Genomic DNA, 24,570 nt, shown 5'->3' on the forward strand with positions numbered 1-24,570 from the left:
ATAAATTTATAAGTAGAAAAACTGTCAAAAAGCAGTGTTAGTCTTGAAATATATAGAAAGAGTAAGCAGTTAGTATTCGATTATTTGTACATTTACAAATCCAATAGTCACTCAATAAATTGTACATTCATTATTTCTAGGTTACGTTTCTATCACTGGCTCTTTGCAACATACAATGCAACACCAGGTTTCTAATTATGCTACTCCTAGACGACAAGACGAACATGCCACAAGAACAAGACAAGGGAGATCACTCACTCTATGTTGTTCAGATGTTCAAAGTCAAACCAGAACACTACAGCAAACGCCATAAGGTTAGAGCACTGAGCCATCAAGCTGAAAATAGACACACATTTTCAGATTAGGAAAGCAATACTTCTTATAATCTACTCATTTGCAGGATTCCAGTCACATCATGGTGGGAGAATGAAAAAGGTCTTACGCATATGGGTAATCAAATCTGGATGATGATTCATGCATAATTCAGAGTTAGATCAGATATTTACGCATATAAATGAAAAAAAAACCCTACCTTTTTGTAAGCAAACAGACTCCACATACATAATGGATGTAATCCCACTTAGATACAAAGAGGTATCAAAAAAGCGTTTGATTCTAGCATATACAGTCAAATCCCGATGAGTCGAATCGCTGGGGACCAAGTAATAAATTCGACTTATCGATGTATTCGAGACATAAGTATGCCTATGAGGGTAGAAAAAAGATGATCCAGTCCTAATTTCTCCGCCTAAGCATTTGTTAACTAATGATTTCCATATAACTAATAGGGGCACCTTATCAGTTCCAGTCTGATTAGCACTAATCTGCCTTTTGAACTCACCCGTCAATGACGGAAAGGTGTGAGCCGCGCTGGTTTGTTAATTGGATCAGTTTGCTACACCAATCAACTTCTCATTGACTGACCTCGGCTTATGTATACAAGATTGCTGTTGTTTGAATCTCATGGGACCAAATTCCTTTTCGAGTCATCGTGTGTATTTATGAGACGAATTCGTGTAACCGGTATTCAAATGATGATAACTATAACAGGAATTGGTCGGGACCGACAGGTACTTCGAGTTATGCATAATATTCGAGACACCGGCATTCGACTCATCGGGATTTGACTGTATAAGCAAATATATTGTAATCATTTTGTAAAACTTCGTCTTACTGCAGTTCGATACACATTCCACCCTTTCTCCAGCGCACGTATCCTGGTTTTATAGAAAGTCAGATCCTGGGGTACAGAATGGTGTCATGCTATGGTGAAGGGTACAGGATGGTGTCATGCTGCGGTGAAGGGTACAGGATGGTGTCATGCTGTGGTGAAGACTTCACTACCACACCTCATCCTCATCATATGATTGTGATACCAGTGCAATACTTTCATTTCAAAAGTTCACATTCTCACCCTTTTCTAGGTGCATCACAACCCTCAATCTTTTGTTTTTGAATTTCAGACAGCAAAAATGGCACATAGTAGGGAAGAAACATGCAAGCTTGGAAGCAATGTACAGATTCTGCTATTAATGACAGCTAATACTAGGGGATCTACAAATACTGGTTCTCGAACAGTTTCTGTTTTGACATGTCATACGAGGTGGGCTTACACCCAGACATGGGCCTACAACAAAAATCCCACCTGGATATAGAGAGGCTGGAAAGATGGCGCAGCAGGGTGAGCAGGCACAGGGGCGGCAACAGTATCAGCAGCCAGTGGCCTCTGCAACACAAACATCAAACATCCACAAAATTACAAGGACTGATACCCCCCCCAACTTTTTATACTTCTCATCATAATGTACAAGATAGCATTCCTTTTAAGTATAATACCCATGATGTGTGTGTGTGTGTGTGTGTGTGTGTGTGTGTTCATGCATGCATACGCGTGATAATACAGACAAAACAAGTGTTTGCCACTGATATGGCAATGTCCCCCTCTGCTAAAGAATGGACTGACTGAACAAGTGAGTGAGTTTAGTTTTACGACGCTTTTAGCAATATTCCAGCAACATCACGGCGGGGGACACCAGAAATGGGCTTCACACATAGTACCCCAGTGAGGATTCGAACCTGGGTCTTCGGCGTGACGAGTCAACGCTTTAACCACTGGGCAACCCCACTGCCCACTAAAGAATGGAATATCAATAACATATTTTCTACTTTTTATTTTTTGGTCACATACAAGATGCCTGAAATGACTGGTGTCTGTATAATCACCCAATGTAGGCTGTCGACATGATTGAAAACATTGGGTGCAATATTGGATACAACAGTTCATGAGATATCGCATTAACAAGAGTTTGAAAAGTGTTCAAAGTGTCGTGGTGATCTTGAAGATAAGGTCAAGGTCACCCAAATCAACTGGTGTCTCCGTAATCCCCCAATGTAGGCTGTTCGGTACAGCAGTTCATGAGATATCTCGTTAACAAGAGTTTGAAAAGTGGTCAAAGTGTCATGATGACCTTGAGGATAAGGTTAAGGCCACCCAAATCGACTGGTGTCTGGGTAATCCCCCAATGTAGGCTGTCACCAAATTTGAAGACATTGGGTACAATAGTTCATGAGATATCACGTTAACAAGAATCGGGACGTGACGTACGTGCATCGCCGCTGAATAGTCCCCGTAGTCCCCGTTCCGCATTGCATATTTTTTTGATGAAAAATATATATTAAACTACTGAACAAAAGTAAAAATAGATCATGAATATTTTGGGATGTTACTTTTTTTTAAACATGGTCAAATATATTTATGATTATTAATATATATAACTTTTTTGGCTCGATATACAAAGGAAAAAAAAGGTATATCAGATATATGAATTCTACATTTTGAATATTTAGATACTGATCTGGCTCCGTAAGTATTTATGTTAGTGGGGTTAAGCATACTGCACTATACACACAACACACAGAGACAATAAAACTCTCTGACAAACACAGTGAGTCTATGCTGTGGCTGGCATTAACAGCAATTTTCTCATATATTAACTCTGTTTACAGCAAGTCAATGATGCATGACCCAGTCATATTTAATTACGTGCTGTAATTCGCTATGCACACTAATGGATAAAATTATGGTCAAATTATGTATGTGAATGAGATGGTTTAACATCTTTTTTTAAACAGCATTTCAGGTATATTGCTGCATGCAAGCTCCATGTAAGAGGATACACCAGACTGATGCACGTCTCGTTAGATATACACACCGCTTTGGTGAAACCATGGAGCATGGGTAGCGGCATAAAACCAAACTCAGTCAGTCAGCCTAAATGAGTTGTGCATGACCAATGGTGTCCCCACTAATGGAAGAGGTGAGGTGAGGTGAAATTGGGTTTAACGTCGTGCTTGAGAATATTTCGCTCATATGACGACGTGCATGCATGTGTATGTGTATGTGTGGCTGCTTGTACTAGCCCAGACTTAAGCTGGTTTTATAGTGCTAGCCCACTGAGATACCATGCCGCAGTGAAGCATGTATACCCCACTCGGACACATTATACTGACTCGGAGCCGACCAGTCCTTGTTGTACCCATTAATGCCGAGTGCCAGGCAGGGACCAACAAGTACCATATTTTAACGTCTTTTGGTATGACGCGGTCGGGGATCGAACCCGCGACCTTCCGCTCTCCGGGCAGACTCTCTAACCACTACACCACGGAGGCGGTCACTAATGGAAGAGACACATGTTGGCTGTTATGTTCAAGTAAGTAAGGCTGATCACCCAGTCCATCTGGTAAAACCAGCATAAATTGCTATGGACCTACTGTAACAGTGAATCCTCACAGAGATGTGGCCATATGGAATCTGATACCCATACAGTACGTGATAGATACTTACATCCTCATTCCCTGGAAGTAGTCAGACAGGTTTTCTGATATGAAGATGAGGTAGGCACAACAGAATCCTAAAAAACACAGAAAAAATAAACACCTGAAGTACAGAGTCAACTGGAGTTGAGGAGATAACGGGAACTGGGAACTAGATTATCTCGGCCTCATCATGTTGAGAAAAACTAACAATACTTCACCTGTCGGAGACACACTGACAATGTCTCACCTGTCTGAAACACACTGACAATGTCTCACCTTTCAGAGACACAATGATCAGTCTCACCTGTCAGAGACACACTGACAATGTCTCAACTGTCGGAGACACAATGATCATGTCTCACCTGTCGAAGACACACAGACAATGTCTCACCCGTGATGGAGACACACTGACCATGTCTCACCTGTCAGAGACAAACTGACCATGTCTCACCTGTCAGAGACAAACTGACCATGTCTCACTTGTCAGAGACAAACTGACCATGTCTCACTTGTCAGAGACAAACTGACCATGTTTCACCTGTTGGAGACAAACTGACCATGTCTCACCTGTCAGAGACAAACAAACCATGTCTCACTTGTCAGAGACAAACTGACCATGTTTCACCTGTTGGAGACAAGCTGCCAATATCTTACCTGTCTGAGACTCAATACAATAGACACAATAATTCCCCTGTCTGAGACAATCTGTCTTTCACTTGTTTGGAACACAGATATCTCACCTGTCTGACACAGACAATATGTTACCTGTTTACTGCAAATATAATATGTTACCTGTTTACTACACAGACAATATCTTACCTGTCAGAGATACACTTATCTCACCTGTCTGAGCCACAGACAATATGTTACCTGTTTAACACACAGATAATATTTTACCTGTCTGTGACACGCTTATCTCACCTGTCTGGGACAGACAATATTTCATGTCTCTGACAAACAGGCAATATCTTACCTGTCTGAGAAACCACAATGGCCAGGTCCACCAGGAATCTTCCTGTGTGACCCAAAGCTTCGAACCCTGAAACAGATAATGTAAGTAACTTAGAGGAATACTTGCTACAAAGACATTGATGTGATACAAAAAACCCCGAGAATAGACATACAACCAACATTAAGCACATGTCTACCACATCACCACATCCATGAATCTGTTAATGTTCTTGTTATTGTACTAAACATTAATGCTTTAGCCACAAAGGTATTAAGGTTCACAAAACATGTTCCTGTATTTGACAAAAGCTTAGGCCATGGACATAATGAAAAGATCTAATCAAGGCCTACGTTGAAGAGTGAGTGAGTGAGTGAGTATGGTTTTACGTCGCTTTTAGTAATATTCAAGTAATATTCAAGTAATATTCAAGTAATATCAAGGTGGGGGACATCAGAAATGCACTTCACACACTGTACCCATGTGGGGAATCGAACCCTGGTCTACTGTGTGACAAGTCAACACTTTAACAGGGATTTACAGGACGCGAATTCCTGTGTCCTATACACATAATAATTCACATTGGACGCAACAAAATTTATTAGCGCATCCAGAGGGACTCAGAAAAAGTCCCAAATACTCTTTGTAAAATTCCAATCAAGTGACAATAAGTTATCACTGAGTTTGCTACTAGCTGGGTTATGGTATTACTAGTATTTGCAATTTAATTACTGTAACAATGTGATGATCATGATACACAATACAATAACAGAAATAATAATAATATTTAAGTGTCTGGGACCCCCATTTTGTTGTCCAGGACCCCTGAAAATTAAGAGTACGAGTCCCAAGGACCCTCAAATACAAGACTCAAGGTAAATCCCTGCTTTAACCATTAGGCTACTCCACCGCCCAGGTAAGCTACAAATGTAACAGGACTCTCAACATAATATCAAATATAAGACTGGACTTGTAATGTTATCCATCATTTAATCTGTTAAATATTACGACATTACATGACATTGAAGATTGATGAAGTGAGTTATAAACAATATTTGTTGACATGTTATTGTAAATACACATTCACCAGCAGCTTGATAGCCGATAAACAGTTGATAGGGAAGCAGTACTCATGTTACCTACTATAGTACACAGCTGTGAATTCAATATTAATTATGCAAACATGATAAAATAACACCAAACCAAGAATCTCATATTTCGTAAAAATATCAATAACATAATTTCATATTTTCCAAATGAAAGCACATTTAATCATGAGTTTGTAGTTCTCTGATCACGCAGATAATTATCACCAAAATGATCACATTAAAAACTTATGGACGACAAATACTACATTTTCCACGTGCTGCGTAGACAGTTGACTGTTGTCAGGATGTACAATTGTCAGTGAGAATATTGAAGTTTGAAATGGTATCTATACATCTGCTCCTTGACAAAACAATATGACAATGAAGGTCAAAAATAGAACCCGAAACATCTGCAAGTGTCAAGCCAGTAATTGAGTCTGTGCATGAAATCGGAGATCAATGTACTGTGTCCTCAATTTAGGATTAAGTTCTGTATAGATTTAACCATGGTTGAACTTTTGGCTTAGTCTACATAATCCTATCAAAGGGCAACAATTGTCAAAAGCTACATTTACAGTGATTAAATGTGTGGGGAAAAAGTGAGTGAGTGAATGAGTGAGTTTAGTTTTAATGCAGCACTCAGCAATATTCCAGCTATATGGCGGCAGTCGAGTCTGGACCAGACAATCCAGTGATCAACAGAATGAGCATCGATCTGCACAATTGGGAACCGATGACACATGTGAACCATGTGGGGAACTAGAGGAGCACAAGACACACTAATTAATGTGTGCCTCAGTATAACACCTTGTAATAAAGGAAGGTATTAAACTGAAGCAAGACTGTTTGTTGTTTCACATATTTAATGGTGTATTGAGCAATATTCCAGATCCAGGACAGGAACATATCTGGACCAGAGAACAATGTCTATACACATCAAATGTTACAGATATTCCGTTTCAGTGACATGTTTCATGCATGCATATTCACTGTATTAGGTATCAACTGCTTGACAACAGCTGTGAGGAATACGTAACCAGACCAATGAAGCTACCACGAAAGATGTTCCACTAGTCTCACAGGCTCTTCTAGACTTAGGTGGACTAGAGGTGAGGTGTGGTGAAATTGGGTTTAATGTCGTACTTGAGAATATTTTGCTCATATGACGACGTGCATGCGTGTGTATGTGTAGGTGCGGCTGCTTGTACTAGCCCAGACTGAAGCTGGTGTTATAGTGCTAGCCCACTGAGATACCATGCCGTGGTGAAGCATGAATACCCCACTCAGACACATTATACTGACTCCGAGCCGACCAGTCCTTGATGTACCCATTTATGCCGAGTGCCAGGCAGGGACCAACAAGTACCATATTTTAACGTCTTTTGGTATGATGTGGTCGGGAATCAAACCCATGACCTTCCGCTCTCCGGGCGGACGCCCTACACCACGGAGGCGGTCAGCTGGACTAGAGGTTAATGTTACAGTCTGTGAAGATACGGTACAAAAGAGCTGTGGGATACAGCAGTGTTCTTAAAACAGGGGACATTCAACAGATCGACTCATCATCCCACCATAAACTTATATCTGTATGGTAATCAGCATGATAAGTGATACGGGACAAAATCAACACTAGGTCAGACACACGTGGCATATTCCAAAGTATGCAGGCAATGTAGCAAACGTTGGCACACATCACAAATATTAAGGCAATGAATACATGATGAGGTTTGCTTTCATTCGTAATATATTTATGAATTTATCTATAACGCAGCACAGATAGAGAGGTAGAGAGAACTGTTATGTCTGATTCATAATGTTGATTATACAACAGTCTGTTTCAAATACTGTTTGGAGAGAGAGATAGATGGGGGGAGATGTAGAGAGAAAGTTTGAGAGAAAGAGGGAGAGGGACACAGAGAGAGGGAGGAAGAGAGACAGAGGGTGGGGAAAGGAGGGAGAAAGGGAGAAAAAGAGGCAGAGAGACAGGGAGGAAGAGAGACAGAGGGTGGGGAAAGGAGGGAGAAAGAGGGAGAAAAAGAGGCAGAGAGAGAGGGAGGAAGAGAGACAGAGAGAAAGAGAAGGTGGGGAAAGGAGGGAGAAAAAGGGAGAGAAAGAGGCAGGGAGAGAAAGGTCGATTAGTTTCAGTGGACTTTACTAAAAGTCCTTAGTCACAACTTTATTTCTACACAAACAAGACTGTAGATAATTCATATGAAAATACTTTAAATGTGGGGAATTCAAAATGGGGGAGAAAGTTTGTTGATAAATGATCACCTGAAGTAACGAAAACAATTCATCATTCCCTTGCAGTTCATAATGGCCATGTTTCACTGTATTTCATAGTTTAACATCAAGCATTACAGTCAACGTTTTAGTAGAACTGCAGTATTCAGCCTTTGGTTTGGTATACTAAAATGCAGTCCAACAATTCGATATTTTTGTTTTTTGTACCATCACTTTATTTACTTTTAACACCTTTTCTAAAATGTCTGGAAATTGAATAATCTATGCATTTCTTTGCTAGAAGGCTGCTACTTCCCCGGAAGTAAGTTCTCATATATTAAACCGAAATGGACCAAACCGAAGGCCTTGTACCACAATATGTACCATACCGTGGTAAAAGCGTACCATTTCACCCCTACAGACAAGGTGTGATAATTTAAAACTGAAAGCTTGCAAATATGTGCTTACTGAAGTCTTTAAAGAAATAAATAGTCTTTCAAATCATGATGCCTGGATGATATAAACATAAAGAACAAATTGTCCCAATCCAGGACCAGAGTCCTTTTAGAAGCAATAGTGTATCTAGACCTGCCTGTCGTGAGGACAGAATAATGATACATCCATAGAAATATGCAGTACAGCCTTCGAGCATGGTTAAAACAGCATGAAAACATGAAACTTACATCTGACCCATACCCTCTTGGTTTTTAACACAGTATTACGCAGACCGCATGGAAACTATTTAGAATGGAATGTTCTGTCCTGCAAATATCCTCCATGGCAACATGAAGGTTGAAGTCTGGCCACCACATGGCTATGCCAGGAAACACCCCCACTTTCTCCACCACCCTACTCACCTACATCGCCATACGTCATGTCAGATGTCTGAAACAGAAAACAAGTCACATTGTTAACTAGCAACAAAAAAACAACATCTACGCTGCTATCTCATGAAAAGTAATCATCTCTGACCACAATTCTTGTTTCTGTTATATCAAGGAGTGAGCGAGTATGTTTTACGCCGATTTTAACAATATTCCAGCAATATCAAGGCAGGGGGCAAGGAAATGGGCTTCACACATTGTACCCATGTGGGAACTCGAACCCCGGTATTCGGCGTGACAAGCAGACGCTGTAACCACTAGGCTACCCCACCGCCCGTTACATCAAGGATAACTGTGACCATGATTGTCGGAAATACATGACAATACTGATCATCAATACAGCCTTGTCATTAGTTCATCAAGACAGTTTAGTTCATCAAGACAGTGTGCTTGTGTGTCTCCTGGTTAACACAACTCAACAATATTGCAGACTCACGACGGCAGCGAATCTACAAAAATCACATCTGGTTTGGACAATCCAGTGGGCAATATTTCGAGCAATGATCCATGCCTCTAAGGTACAAAGACACCAACCAAATCATCTCTAGTATATTTGGTTGCGTCTTATGACCAACAAGGTGTGGGCACCTATTCTACACCAGAGTGTTTTATTTATTACCTGGCCTGAATCCTACTTCCATGATGTTAAATATGATACTGATGATGGTGGCAAATCCATGTTATACTATGTCAGATTACTCCATGCCAAATATCTCCAGATTAAAGATATCAAATCACATCCGCCAAACCCTTTTGCCCAACATCCGAAACAATAAACACCCATTTTCCTCTGTGGTGGCATTAAATTCGCACAAATTTCCACCATATGTGTGTACAGGAATCCTATGTAACCATGGCAACCATACCAGCATGATTCTAAATATTTCAAGCTGTATATTTTAGTTCTTGCGTAATTCTAATAAAAACCTTTTATTGAAAATCAAACTCCACATTTCGCAGAAAAAACATATTGAGTACTTGTATGATGGATATTTGAAGGAGTTACACTTCTCATTAAATCGTGGTATAATTCTAGATATAACACACGATTCTGATCATGTCAGTAATGTATGTTTAACTACTTGTCTACCTTCTCAGATTTGGTTATTTACAGACCGCCATCATGCAGCTGGAATATTACTGAGTGTAAAGCTAAACAAACATACAAACAAAGACAGTCTACATGGACAGAATTCATGAACCATCATTATCATGTTTACCACTAACACTAACAGATATTTGTCTTAGATGTCTAAACTAGCAACGGTCCTTAACCAATCAGGCTGATGTCTCTGGTCTCAATTCAGAGTCTAGTGAAAATACTAACAATGGTAGACTTATCTGATAATTCAGCTGTGATTTAATACGTTTTTATCCTATCAATGTTAAGAAAAAATATATATCAATCATTCATGAAAATGCTTAATTCGAGATGCACAGCACCTAGCACATACATGACCGATATATTCCACCTTGCAACACCTGTCACACCGGGACGACAAGCACAACACCTGCGTCAACTCCGCCCCTTCACACTCACTCTGTATTCACACAGACCTGTTAATATTTCTCTGCATCAATCTTGCCCATCTCAGGGTCTGCCTCATGCCAACAGATAGGCCATGATCAATAACTTAATGGTGTTCTTGTTACAATAATCAATATCTCACAATATCAGTATAAGTAGAGATATATAGAGAATCTCTCCCAAGTGTCTTCTGATATCAATTATATTAACACGAGTTGATAAAGTTAGAAATATTTATCATCCAAAATCACCCTTCATTAGTTTTCAACGAAAATGTACATCTCTGAACACAGTTCTGCCATTAGGCTTGCAGTGAAGCGATGTCATAGCATTGTGACGTCATCAAGTTCATGACGTCATAGCATTGTCTGGGCATTGTACAAAATCTACTGTCAAAGCGATATCTCCTAGGAAATATCGTTTGATCTCACACAAGCAATATCTCCTGTGGAACACAGTTTTGGATGATAAATATGGATACAAATCCATGAGGATGACATGATGGATAGGTGAAAAGACAGATGCATCAACCGATGTGAATATTTATGAACACTGTTGCTGGTAATGAATATTCATACAAACTGGTTTCAAAAGGTTTTCAAAATGTTTCTCCCATGTTTCAGTTTTTTTTGCGTGGGGGGGGTAGCCTAGGGGTTAAAGCGTTCGCTCGTCACGCAGAAGTCCCGGGTTCGATTCCCCACATGGGTACAATGTGTAAAGTCCATTTCTGGTGTCCCCCGCCATAATATTGCTGGAATATTGCTACAAGCGGCGTAACACCAAACTCACTCACTTCAGTTTTTTGCGAGTTTTGGTTCAGCACCACTCTGAAAGGTATTTCACTTCTATGTCTCAGTGTCTCAGGTCTGGGTGGGAGGGAGGTATTTCACTTCTATCATAGTGTCTCAGGTCAGGACGGGAGGGAGGTGACACAAATCTTAGATGTTTAACACTTGACAGATACAAGCATGGGTATGTTGATGACACACCTAGAATCACAACCAGGTGCAGAGAGCCTTACATCCACAATCTTAGGATACTGGTAGTCCCAAGGGATGCAACTCTTGAGGGAAATTTGGAAGTCTTGGACCCCTGTTCCTATATTTTGACATGAAATATTAGTTTCAGTCCTAAGGGGTCCACTCTGTCTGTGGGGAAGGAATTTTGATGAAATATGGACAACCATCTTGCTTCTGTACATAGCAGGGGCGGATACAGCTTTTTGAGAAAGGGGGGGTGCACACTATTGAGAAAAGGAGGGGTGCACACTTGTTTCAATGGTCATTTAACAAACTTTCAGCACAAAAGGGGGGTGCGCACCCCTGCACCCCCACCTCTGGATCCGCCTATGCTTAGTATAGCAAATGTTTTATGTTCTACTGTTCATCACTCACTGACTCACCCACCCTCCAGTTATTTGGTTGAATATCTTTCACATTACTAACAGTGTAAGATATGACAGATGGAGGGCAGGGGAGGACTGTGTGCTGGATGAGTGATCAGGACACCATTACAGAAGTCTATGTGACGGTCTGCCTGCTGAATGGAAGCAACAGCTGTTGACAACCTTGCTGTCTGATACACGCAGGTGTGTGTGTGGCTGTAAACCAAGGTGATCACCATCACGATTATATCCCAGTCCATTAGGGCTCACCGACACACGGTAATTGAAGTGCATAGACCCATGTCATCATTATAGCTACCATACACCAAGACAGACCTAATGCTAAGATCATATTCTGCAAGTGGGCACAGGTTCTGTCAGCAAAGGGACACAACTCTATGCAGCAAGAGGCTTGCCTACTTCCCAATGCTGATGAAGTGTGCAAGTATTGCTTAACACTGCATTATAATGGTGAAGATGTGTGTGTGTGAGGGAGTTAGTGATGGTATGAGTGAGTGAGTAAGTTTAGTTTAACGCCGCATTCAGCAATATTCCAGCAATATTCAAGCAATATTACAGCGGGGGACACCAGAAATGGGCTTCACACATTGTACCCATGCAGGGAATCGAACCCGGGTCTTCGGCATGACGAGCGAAGGCTTTAACCACTAGGCTACCCAACCGCCCAGTGATGGTATGAATGAATGAGTGGTTAAGTGTATGAATGAGTAGGAGGGCTGGAGGATGAGTGGTGGTTATGAGCGAGTCAGTGATGGTATGAATGAAGGAGTTGTGAAGAGTATGAGTGAGTGAGTAGGAGGGCTGGAGTGGGTGAGTGAGTTTAGTTTTACGCCACACTCAGCAATATTCCAGCTATATGGCGGTGGTCTGTAATGTATATATATAATCGAGTCTGGACCAGACATTCCAGTGATCAACAGCATGAGCATCGATCTGCGCAATTGGGAACCGATGGCATGTGTCAACCAAATCAGCGAGCCTGACCACCTGATCCCATTAGTTGCCTCTAACGACAAGCATAGTCACCTTTTGTGGCAAGCATGGGTTGCTGAAGACCTATTCTACCCCAGATCTACACGGGTCCTAGGAGGGCTGGAGGGTAAGTTAGTGATGAAAAGTAGAACAGTAGACATTTGATATACTAGATACAGAAGCAAGATAGTTGTCCATATTTCATCAAAATTTCTTCCCAACAGAAGCCATAGGTATTAAACTAATATTTCATGTAAAAATACATACATCTTCAAGTGCCCTGAACAGTGTTGAAATGTAGCTATTAATGTGTAGTATAGCTTGAGCATTAAGTCCCGGATCACAACTGTACACCAGTTCAGTAACATATGTGTAAAATTAGAACAGAGTCAGAAAAGAAAAAGGTTTGCTTCATCACTTTCGTAAAACAACAGGGAAAATCAATAGATATTTACTCTTAAGCATCATCCTAATTTGGAAGATAAACTATGTCAATGTATTAACAATTTATGGATAACAACTTTATTTTATGTAGGAGGGTGTTTTGTTTAAATCCTAATGTCGTTGTCAAGCTGGACTGAAAACTGCACATGGTACAGGCACAGGGTATATATGTAACGTATAGCAATAGTAACATGAGCTTACATACATGAGAGAGATCAACATATGGATGGGTGCCTACTGCTGTCACTCTGTATTCTCCCAGTCAGTGCCATCCTCATGTGACATGTGTATCTATCTAGTATATGCAAATATTGATTCATATTGTCAGGTATTGATTGCTGTAAGAAAAGGACTGTTACTGTTTTACTGTTTTATAACTTTAGAAAAATGATGTAAAATTTTAAATTAATATATAATACAATAAATATAATTATATTATTTAGAAATACACCTATCTAGGCACTATGAGTGTTCAGAAAATTTACAAAGGGGGCATTTAACCATACTTGTTAAACCCACTCACCATTTGTTATCAGTTGTCAAATATCAGGCAGCAGTGATCATTAAAATTAGTTTTGAGGAAAATAAATATAAATTCACAAAGTTGATATGCAGGTTCACTGGACAATTATGTACATAAATGTTGGTCTTATATGCAGGTCGATCATAAATAAATGCAGGTGATCATAAATGCTGCTTATATGCAGGTTCAATCATAAATGTTGGTCTTATATGCAGGTCGATCACGTAAATGTTGGTCTTATATGCAGGTCGATCATAAAGATAACTCATTGTTTGTTTGTTGTTAAACGTCACACTCAGTGATATTACAACTATATGATAACAGTCTGTAAATAATGGAGGGTGGACCAGGCAATCCAGTGATCAACAACATGAGCATTGATCTACGCAATTGAGACATGATAACATGTGTCAACCAAGTCAACAAGGCGGACCCTGACCACTCTGATCCCGCTAGTTGCTTCATGGGTAGCTGAAGACCAGTTCTAACCTGGATCTTCACTTGCAAAGATTACTTATATAATTGAAAAATCATACATGGACCGTAAATATTTGGGGCACATTTGAGTGTACTGAAGACTGTGCACAACATTTCATAATCATATCTCCCCAATTCTTCACAATCTAGAACTTTTTGTTCAGTATGGACTGGTCTAGAAGTTGGTGTGGGATTGTTTATTGGAACAGGGCACTGCAAACAGAGATTACACTATAGTAGTGTTGGGAATTGGTTTAAATCTCATAATTGATGATTTGTTCATTACAACCGATCAATCATCGAAAATAATTGGTTAGCGTCATTTATTAAATTTTCCTGGTTATGTTTGTTAATGCACAAAAAATAAAGAAAAACATGTAGTTCTTTCATTTTTTTGCAAATTGCACAAAATGCATTTGCAAATTTCACATCTTTAAAGGATGACTAGTGTGTTAGGAACATGAATTTCATGGAGTCTTTAAAATAAATTCAATCATGAATTGGAAGAGCTTGTAGTGCTAATGAAATGTAACAGACAAAACCAACCAACCAAAAATATTGTTATTGCAAACAAGTGTTCCAAAATTGTTTGTGTTCGATTATGAGAAAACATGATCGATTGCTTGGTTGTTTGCGACCAATCTTCGATTATTTCAATTAATCGGACCACCACTACACTATAGTAGTGTAGAATGACAATTCAAACTTCAGCGAAGTAACAGACTTCCTTACAGCGCTATAACTGTGATACCGCTTGATGATGATATACGAGCGAATGTGAGTGTGTGCATGCATTTGTATCAGTCAGTACCAATGCTGGTTACTATCATGCTGAATGACTGAGATATCACGTATAGCCGATGTCAGACACAGCATACAGCCTCCGAGCAGTTACTTAGAACAGCTAACGATACAATATAAAACGTTTTTTTATTAAAGAAAATTAAAATACATTTTTCATTGTTAATGACAGTAATTGAGATTTTATTTTAAATATTTCTGGTAGGCAGAAAATTAAACTCATAGCTATTAATTTTAGTGTCATTCCGAGTTTAATGTTTTGGAGTCGGCAGTTTTCAAAAAACCATGTTGATAAAAACATCTGTACTAAACATAGAGATCTAAAGCCTTGTAGTTGATAAGCTAGCAGTACTAATGGCTTCCTACATACAACCTGTTGCTCTGCTGTCTGAAAAATGCCACAAGCTTCAGACCAACGGAAATAATGTCAATTTTTCACGGCGAGTAAACAAGATCCGGTTTGTCTATGGCGGCGAAAACATGTGTTACACAAGCGGAACCAATGAAAGCCTGAAATCCTAATTGTCCTTATAATGAACATATCATTGGTGAAGACATACTGGAATATTGCTGCATGCTGCATTAAACAAACCAACCAACCAACATTATGGTCACGTTCTACAGTTCTCTTCTGACAAAGGATTAATTGTATTGAAGATTACCCCCTCGACAGTATTTAAAGTACTATATATATATAAAACTTTTGAAAATGTATCTCAATATCTTCTAAACAACAAATTATGATGGATCATGACAGATCTATCTGACTCATCAGCTCTACTGTGTCCAACTTGGGTCAGTGTTCACAAAAAACTGTGTGTTTCACGCAAATAAATCTACATTTCACGCACGATTTTTTCTACCTGCCTGTTCTGCAAGCAAAGCACTTTGTGTTGTGGGAACAAGTAACAAATAAACGTATTTTCCCCAAGGAAACAACAAAATAAAACAAAGTTTCTCTCAGCTAATTTGACATGCGAATGATGACAACATGCTCTGAAGTACAAGGAAATGACATCTAAATTTCAAAATTTTACGGGGTTAAGTTTCCAGGGGCTATGTGTTTTTGGAATGCAAAGCTTTTTTTCCTATCGCGAACACTGTTGGGTATGCATGATATTTCAGTGGGTCAGCACTAAAAAGAGCCAGCATTGGTACAGACCAGTATACCTGCATGTACACACACACACACACACACACACACACACATGATGACGTACCTCATAGCATTGTAATGATTTCTGTTGTTTCTTTGAAGTCTGAATTCTCATTTTGCTCTACCATGCTGTATTCACTGCATGAACAGCCCTGTTCCAGGTCATGTATCTTCATGAGGATCATTAAACCTCATCACACCAAACCTTCCTTTAAGAAGTCACATCACCTGCTGTTTCTTCCTTAACTCAGCACAGGATTTCTTGAAAAGCCATCCAAGCAAAATAACTCTTTAGAGCACAGATCTACACCAAATATACCTGCTTCATCAAAGTGAATTCTGATTGTATTTAAACGAATTATATTCCACTATAAATGTTCTTTTAGTTCAAAACTATGATTTTACTGACCACTGATGTCTTGGGGAGGCAAGTGGTACAAGCCACTGTAGCTGTATTTCAGTACCAAGGTATTCTACTGGTGTCAAGCTGGAGTGAAGATGAAAACTATATCCGGGGTATATCAGTGTATGGAATAAGCCAAAAACCCAGCCAGACATCATGGCTGGTAACTTCAAAATGTTATCAGCCCAAAATGGATTCAACCAGACCAGACATCAAGATATGGTGAATTTACTCAGATGTATGGAATATCTACAATATTTACCAGAACATCGGGCTGGCTAGCTGTATATCAGAAATCTAGCCCATCACAGGGGCTTTATTTCATACATTGGGTATATATCATAAATACTATGGGGATATGATAAATTGCATGATTGTGGATTTTCAGACCATGTGACTTGCCCCATCTATCCATTTTCAATCTTTGACATATGAATTACATGGGCCCATGGGCTCTTAGTCTTAAAGAAGTAACCACGGTACATTATTTCATGTTTATATACATGATATAGTTTGTCATGGGTTTTTTTCAAATCATTTTCAGCATATTTGGAACAAAATGACATGTTAACTATAAATCAATGAAATTTCATCTAAAATATTTAGTACAATAAATGAAACAACAGTTCATTAAGGGATTCAGTCAAGTGAATGAATGCTGTAATTATAAATAAACAGTAGTTGAAACAGCTGCATTAGGAACAGGAAGACCATCACCACGACTGATCAGATACTACACTTGTGGCCCTGATGAGGCTCTGTACCATTGACGCAGAACATAAACACCTTCCAAATGGGTTGAAGCAAAATTTGTGCATGGGTTTTGAAAACTCAAATTTCAAATTTACGATCAGGTATTCAAAGCAAAATATTTTGTTACACATACAGTATGCATACAAACAAAGACTAGTTGCAAATAGTTTATATTGTGAAACCTACGGAATGGGAAACGCATTGACTTTACAACCCATAATATTTCTGAAAACTGCACATTGCATCACTGACACACCTGTGGAATCAAACCCCAGTCTTCAGCATGAGGAGCAAATGCTTTAACCACTAGGCTACTGGCGAACTAAGTTCATGGTATCAACTGTCAGGTTCCTTGAGTCCACCAATCTATATTAGGCTGAAGGCTTCAATGCTGGCAATGCTGGTGTCATGATTAGACTAATGCTTAGTGACTAGTAATAGTCTCTGAATATATAAATATAATTTTGATTGTAACAAATACCCCCATTTAAACTGAAAAGGAGCCCAAGGGAAACCAGAGATTAGACTTACTTCATTTAGGGCTTTAGCATTGCAGAAAGGGCTGGGTAGTAGGGAAAATAATGTGGTTCAGGGACTGTGAGACAGAGTTATGTCATGATGTCTTTAAATGATGAATATAAATTTGTTCAAAATCATGTGGAAAATGGCACTTGTTGCCTGCCTGTGACTCCATGCTCATGTCAAGGAAATCTAAATATATCACTGATAGGAGATGGAATTAGATCCACCAAGTGTTATGTAACTTGTTTGAGTGGCATTTTAGAAGTTGAGACGTACAATATAGAACAAGTCTTGCTTGACAACGGTACAAGAATCTGTATCGAAACGTCGCACTCACGAAATAAGTTATTGACTGTAGAGCAGTGTTAGCCTGGAGTCAACAATAATATGGAACTTTCAAGACCAGCTGAAATAATCTAAGTCCAAAAGTCTTTGAAGATCCATATTTTACTTTGGCTACTGGAATTTCCTGTATTTAGGATTAAAATTATTATATTCCCTTTTCGATATGTGCAATTCCCAAATATAAGTCCTGCACTTATTGATTATTTTGCATGAAAGATTTCGAGTAACTTAATAGTCAAACCTGTACAAGTCAAATCCTAATGATACAATGAGTAAATCTAGGGAGCCAATACTACAGGTCAATGATACACCCACATGTGACAGATGGCAGAGCACACAGAGGAGAGTGAGAAGGACACGCACTCAGCAATATCCCAGCTACAGGTCACCAGATGACAACCTCACTAACACAGATGGCTTACTGATGCAAACCGATAGCTCTCTACTTGAGTGAGTGAGTGAGAGAGGTTTAATGCTGCTTTATAGCAATATCACAGCAGGGACACCAGAAATGGGCTTCCCACTACCCAAGAGCAATCGAATCCTAGTCTTCCTCGTCATTAGTGGATGCTTTAACCACCAAGCTACCCCCAGCCCTCTATACTTTAAAATAGGGTGAACTTATGTCAGTCAGTGCTGAAGCTTCAAGTTCAACCCTCTTTGTATGATGAAGTGCAGCTGAGTGAGCATCTGATTTAAGTATCCTGAAAGTGATTACAACTAGGGAGTTACAAATCCAAATTTCTTCAGCAGGGTTGAGATTTATTAATTGAGGTGGTAAAGAAATGATGCTGACACACTTTGGAAAGCTGACATCTGATTGGCTAAAGATTCAATGCATCCTCCTTTTTGATTGGGCACTGAGGGTTTGCTCTGGATTCACTATTACAGGTGTTGTCCATCTTCATGCCCAGATGTGTTACAGGGCAAAGTTTAAGAGGGCTGCTAATATGACATAAAAAAACTCACTTACCTGTGGCACTGGGGGGTCTTTAACTCGAATGACAAGAGCCCCTTCTCCTTTAAGGAGGTCTGTAATTTCTTCCTTGGACCTTGTGAGGCCATCTTCATCAACACTGCCATTGCCATACCCTTTCTTTGATTTGCGTCTTTCCAGGATTTGGTACTTGCAGTCGATGATCAACAACATGGCCTTGACACTGAAAACAATATAGACATGAACATGAAGAATATGAGATTGATTAAGTCGGGTTTTACAGCGCTCCGCAAAATATTTCAGATCAACACAGATGAAGCTGACAGAAACTGACTCCCCATAGTCAGCAGATGACAATGTTGACATAACTGTGTGTTTAGTTTTGCGCCACTTTTAGCAATATTCCAGCAACATCACGGCGAGGGACACCAGAAATGGGCTTCACACATTGTACACATATGAGGAATCAAACCCGGGTCTTCAGCGTGACGAGCAAACACTTTAAACACAAGGCTACCCCTAAGTTATCAAAGTTTGATTGAACATTGCTTTCACACAAACTATCTGTGGCAGAAAAGATGAATCAATACATTTACACACCATCTGGATTAGTAAAATCTTTGCTCTGTGTTTAATACAATAAGCTTCATAACATAAAACACAAACATGAAATCTTTTTGCATCGTTACTGATCCAGTTATCACAGTCTCCTTGAGAGACATATACTTAACTTTAAGCATAAATAACATCTGTGTTTGTTACATGCATCATCAGTCATAACTAGTCTGTGGGAAAACATGATATGAGTCCACTAGAACAAACTCATAGCATCATTTTCAGTAGAGTTTTTCATTATTGTATGTAGCTGCTGATATTAGTATTAATACTACACTAAACCAACATTCACTTCAGGCTTCAGACTAATGATGCAGGATAAAACCATTGAATTAACCTTTATCATGTTCATGATTATCTACTGGGTCTGTCATGAAATATATTACCATTGACAGATTCAATTAGTGCCTATAATGCAAGGTTTATAGTATGTATATATATGTATTATGATCTGGGAGTAATATATATAGCATGTAACACTATAACTATAATGCATATGTGAAATGTATCATGATGTATAGCGTATCTGTATTGCAGGGGTGGAAATAACTTTAAAATTGCTTGTGTACTCCGGTACAGTGGCACAAGTAAAATCACTTGCCCTGATAATTTTTCCACTATACTGGCCGATTTTCTTGTTGATTTTTTAAAAAAACAACATAATTAACATTGGAAAGTCAACTGGACACCGGTACAGTGTGATATACAAATTTGCTTGCCCGACAGAAAAAACACTGGACTCGGGCAATGGGTTATTTCCACCCCTGGTATTGCACATTGGGATGGGTTGGGAGTAGGTAGTCTTGTGCTTAAAACATTCTTTTGTCATGAAGACCCAAGTTCGATACTACGCATGGGCACAATACTATACTATATATACATTAAGTATAACTAAGATGACAAGTTACCTGACAATGCCGACAAAGGTCATGATCAAGCCTCCTTCTATGATTCCTGCCTGTAAACAAACAACATCAGTTATTGGTAAATTACAAAAAGGATAGATAACTGGACATCCTGAATAATGTCTCCCCAATGTTTATGGTTCCACTAGTATATACTCAGACAAAAGGACATTCGAAACAGAGCGTGTTTATTGTTTCCCTAAAATATGTAATTATTCAGGCTAGTAGTAGTACAAACTCTGGGCAATTTCCATCCCTTATAACATGACCAAAACATTTGCTACACACATTTGCTTTGAAAAGGAATCATTTGTTCCAGCACACTGGGATTTTTTGCTTCCATATTCACAAATAGAAGCATAAATGACAGTTGGACACATATTTGATGTTCTGAAAAAAACTGCATTGTGAACAAAATATATCAGACAAGCTCCCTGTTTTGCACAAACAAATTGTATTATGATGAAGTGGGGTCTGAAAACATACTAATTTATCATGCATGTGTAGTTTTTTATCATCACTATTAAATGAAATCACTTGTGGATCAATGACAAACAGATTTGCAGAGTCTTATGTAGTACTTAAATCTATGTTTGCCATAAACATGTATATCACTACTGACATTCTACTTCACTGGAAAACTCCCATGCAAGGCCTCAACAGCAAGTCTACGAGGCAGCCAAGCCAGTCTTTGTTCATCAAACTAAATGACAATTGACTAATTTTCACATGAATAATCAACCTACCCGTGTATGTATATTTAACTGACAACTGTCAAGACTTCTGTATTAATTTGTGCTATGGACTTCCCAGTCATTTTTGCAAGAATCAGGGGTGGAAATAACCCATTGCCCGACGCCCCAGTCCAGTGTTTTTTTCTGTCGGGCAAGCAAATTAGCATATCACACTGTACCGGTGTCCAGTTGACTTTCCAATGTTAATTATGTTGTATATTTAAAAATCAACAATAAAATCGGCCAGTATAGTGGAAAAATTATCAGGGCAAGTGATTTTACATGTGCCACTGTACCGGAGTACACTAGCAATTTTAAAGTTATTTCCACCCCTGAAGAATGTGTTGGAATTCCATCACTATCTATGTCATTTCATGAATAAAGTTGAACATCAAACATGCTCATACATTTTCAGTTACACATTCATAATGTCTCTACCATCCAACAGAATGTAAACTTCACCATGTTCACTATTTCCTAGCAATTAGAACAATGTTGATTTCAATCCATTCCCTGTATTAAAACATTATACACCATATGTGTGACTACTCTGTAATTACTTCTCTTAGTAACATACTTATAGAATTTGATCAACAGACTAGGGAACATAGCATCCTATCAGTGTGGTCTGCATCCCTCTTTGATGACATGAAGCCATAACATCTTCCATTACTGTGGTAAAGTATCAAATTAAACAAATGACATGAGCTTCTGGTTTTAGATTTTTAAAACCCTGAATAACATATCAGAACATGTAAACTAATCATGCTAATTATGACATGTTGCTAAAAAATAGCATTCCATGCATTTTAAGGTAACATTATTTAAAAAGGTTGTTATCATAGTATTGAGGATATGAATGTTTTACTTCCAACCAAGGCTATATCCCTTGAATAATATTTTCTAGGAATATTCACCGACATGACTTAGCTAACCAAATACATTCAATACGGAAGCAAGTAGATTGTGTCAGCTTTTGTCCTTGTTAGCAATGGCAACCTGGTAATACTGCCATTATTAACAGCTACAAATTAGGGTATCATGAGTACAATTACTGCTACTTAACATCAAAGATATGGTCTCTGTTAACATCTAACCATTCTAAGTGTTAATTATTCCAGGTTCATGACTGACAAATTGTTACTGAATATAGTTCAGTCGAATCAATTAGAATGTCAAAATCATGGTTATATAACAAATGATGGCCATCAGTTCAAATTGATATACGTCACAGCCAATAATTCCAAATGAAAAACGACATATATTTCGCACATCACATAGAGATATGGACCAGTAATGCATATTCAATCTATATAAAAAAAATAAAACTGATGTTTACCATGAATATGAATATTGTTTTGTTTTTTCCTTTTACATCGAGATTACTTAACAGCTGCTAACGTACACTCTCAAAGAGAGTTGAACACCGACTTCGTATCTAAATTATAAACACGGCAAAAATACGATAAATCTTACAACAAACTAACTTTATACTGACACTTTCAATTATGTGTCTGATAAATAAATAAGCTAGTCGGCGATCAAATGTTTACCTCCTTGAAAGCAAATGGGAGCCCCAGAACTCCTGCTCCGATGAAGGATATGAATATGCTGGCGAAGATCTTGAGAGGATGGGTTGAACCCCCTTGTAGATTGCCTCCTCCTACAGACATTTTGTTGTCTTCAGTTGTTTTAACAGAAGTTTGCGTTATCAACTTGTCATAGGTTTCATGCCTGTCAATAGGAAACGTGGAAGGGTTACGCCATCTGGTGACGACTCACAGGGGCGGATAACTCTAAATGCACCTGTCAACACATGGATGGACTGTGAATGAGCCGTAAAATAAACGCGCAACATGCGGTGATGTGGATGGGGAATAGAATGACACAATTATTCTTTCAGATCTGCTTAATAATGTGTTCTGTAAGTTCTTGCTCCAGAAGAAACGTTTCTGACAATTTCAGGTCGAATATAGAGTTTTGGAAAAGACAATTTCCGATTGGTTCGGTGTTGGGGAGAGGGGTGAACATGAAATATTATAAGAAACGAAATACATGTGCGTACGTGGGAATGCCCCATCTAGTAGTCAAAAGGAAGAGGTAAATCCAATGGACCAACCATTGTGTACGAAACCCAGTTTGACAAGGTAATATGTTTCAGTCTGCCATGCTCGTGCAGGGCGACGGCGTAGCCCATTGGTTAAAGCGTTCCCTCGCCACGCCTAACATCTATGTTCGATTCCCCACACGGGTACAATGTGTGAAGCCCATTTCTGGTGATATTGCTGGCATATTGCTAAAAGCTGCGTAAAACTATATTCACTCACTCACCTTACTTGTGCGTTTTCAAGCGCAGGGGCGGATACAGTTTTTGGAGAAAGTCGGGGTGCACGCTCTTGAGAAAGGGGCGTGCACACTTCACTTTCACGAGAGTTTCAATGGTCATTTAATAAAATTTCAGGACAAACCGTCTTTCACACAAATATATTAATTGGTCTTTCACCTCACTGTTCAAAGCGGCGTCTGTAGTCCCAACTCACTTTACTAATAGATTGCTAAGCCAATGTAACCTCCAGGGTATACGTTCCGTGGATGATATAACCCGAGTTCAGTTACATCTGAACTAGTTCTGAGCCTTGACGCTTCGACTCAGCTTCGTGTAGCATGAGTGACGGACACAGGGAACCTGTCAAAATGGGCGGAATGAGTGAGTGAGTGTGAGTGAGTTTATTTTTACGCTCAGCAATATTCCAGCTATATGGCCGCGGTCTGTAAATAATCGAGTCTGGATCAGACAATCCAGTGACCAACAGCATGAGCATCGATCTACGCAATTGGGATACGATTACATGTGTCAACTAAGTCAGCAAGCCTGCGAATACGTTGGTCGCCTCTTTGGACAAGTATGGGTTACTGAAGACCACCCTTCACGCGATTACGTTGGTCGCCTCTTAGGACAAGTATGGGTTACTGAAGACCAATTCTAACCCGGATCTTCACGGGTCACGGAGATGATGGGATGGGTCATGGCAGAGACCATTATAGGGTCTTCACAATTAGGTTGACTCCATTATAGTCAAACACATCCGA

The 24,570-nt window shown here is 39.2% G+C and overlaps 1 protein-coding gene across 2 annotated transcripts in view; it reads right to left on the minus strand.

The window, feature by feature from the left end:
- Window positions 1-23,239, minus strand: part of LOC124262896 (amino acid transporter AVT3B-like) — a 60,507-nt gene extending 37,268 nt beyond the window's left edge. For both annotated transcript variants that reach the window (XM_046697490.1, XM_046697491.1), the window contains exons 1-8: window positions 23,034-23,239; window positions 20,750-20,799; window positions 19,263-19,449; window positions 8,934-8,961; window positions 4,790-4,855; window positions 3,845-3,911; window positions 1,646-1,726; window positions 259-336 (exon numbers count right to left, since the gene is read on the minus strand). In XM_046697490.1, the coding sequence (XP_046553446.1) occupies window positions 259-336; window positions 1,646-1,726; window positions 3,845-3,911; window positions 4,790-4,855; window positions 8,934-8,961; window positions 19,263-19,449; window positions 20,750-20,799; window positions 23,034-23,153 (677 nt within the window). In that variant the 5' untranslated portion in view covers window positions 23,154-23,239. The remainder of the gene's footprint in view (window positions 1-258; window positions 337-1,645; window positions 1,727-3,844; window positions 3,912-4,789; window positions 4,856-8,933; window positions 8,962-19,262; window positions 19,450-20,749; window positions 20,800-23,033) is intronic.
- Window positions 23,240-24,570: the final 1,331 nt, after the last annotated feature.

The sequence above is a fragment of the Haliotis rubra genome, unplaced genomic scaffold (assembly GCF_003918875.1).
Source record: "Haliotis rubra isolate DU_JTF1 unplaced genomic scaffold, ASM391887v1 Scf86, whole genome shotgun sequence".
Taxonomy (NCBI): Eukaryota; Metazoa; Mollusca; class Gastropoda; order Lepetellida; family Haliotidae; genus Haliotis; species Haliotis rubra.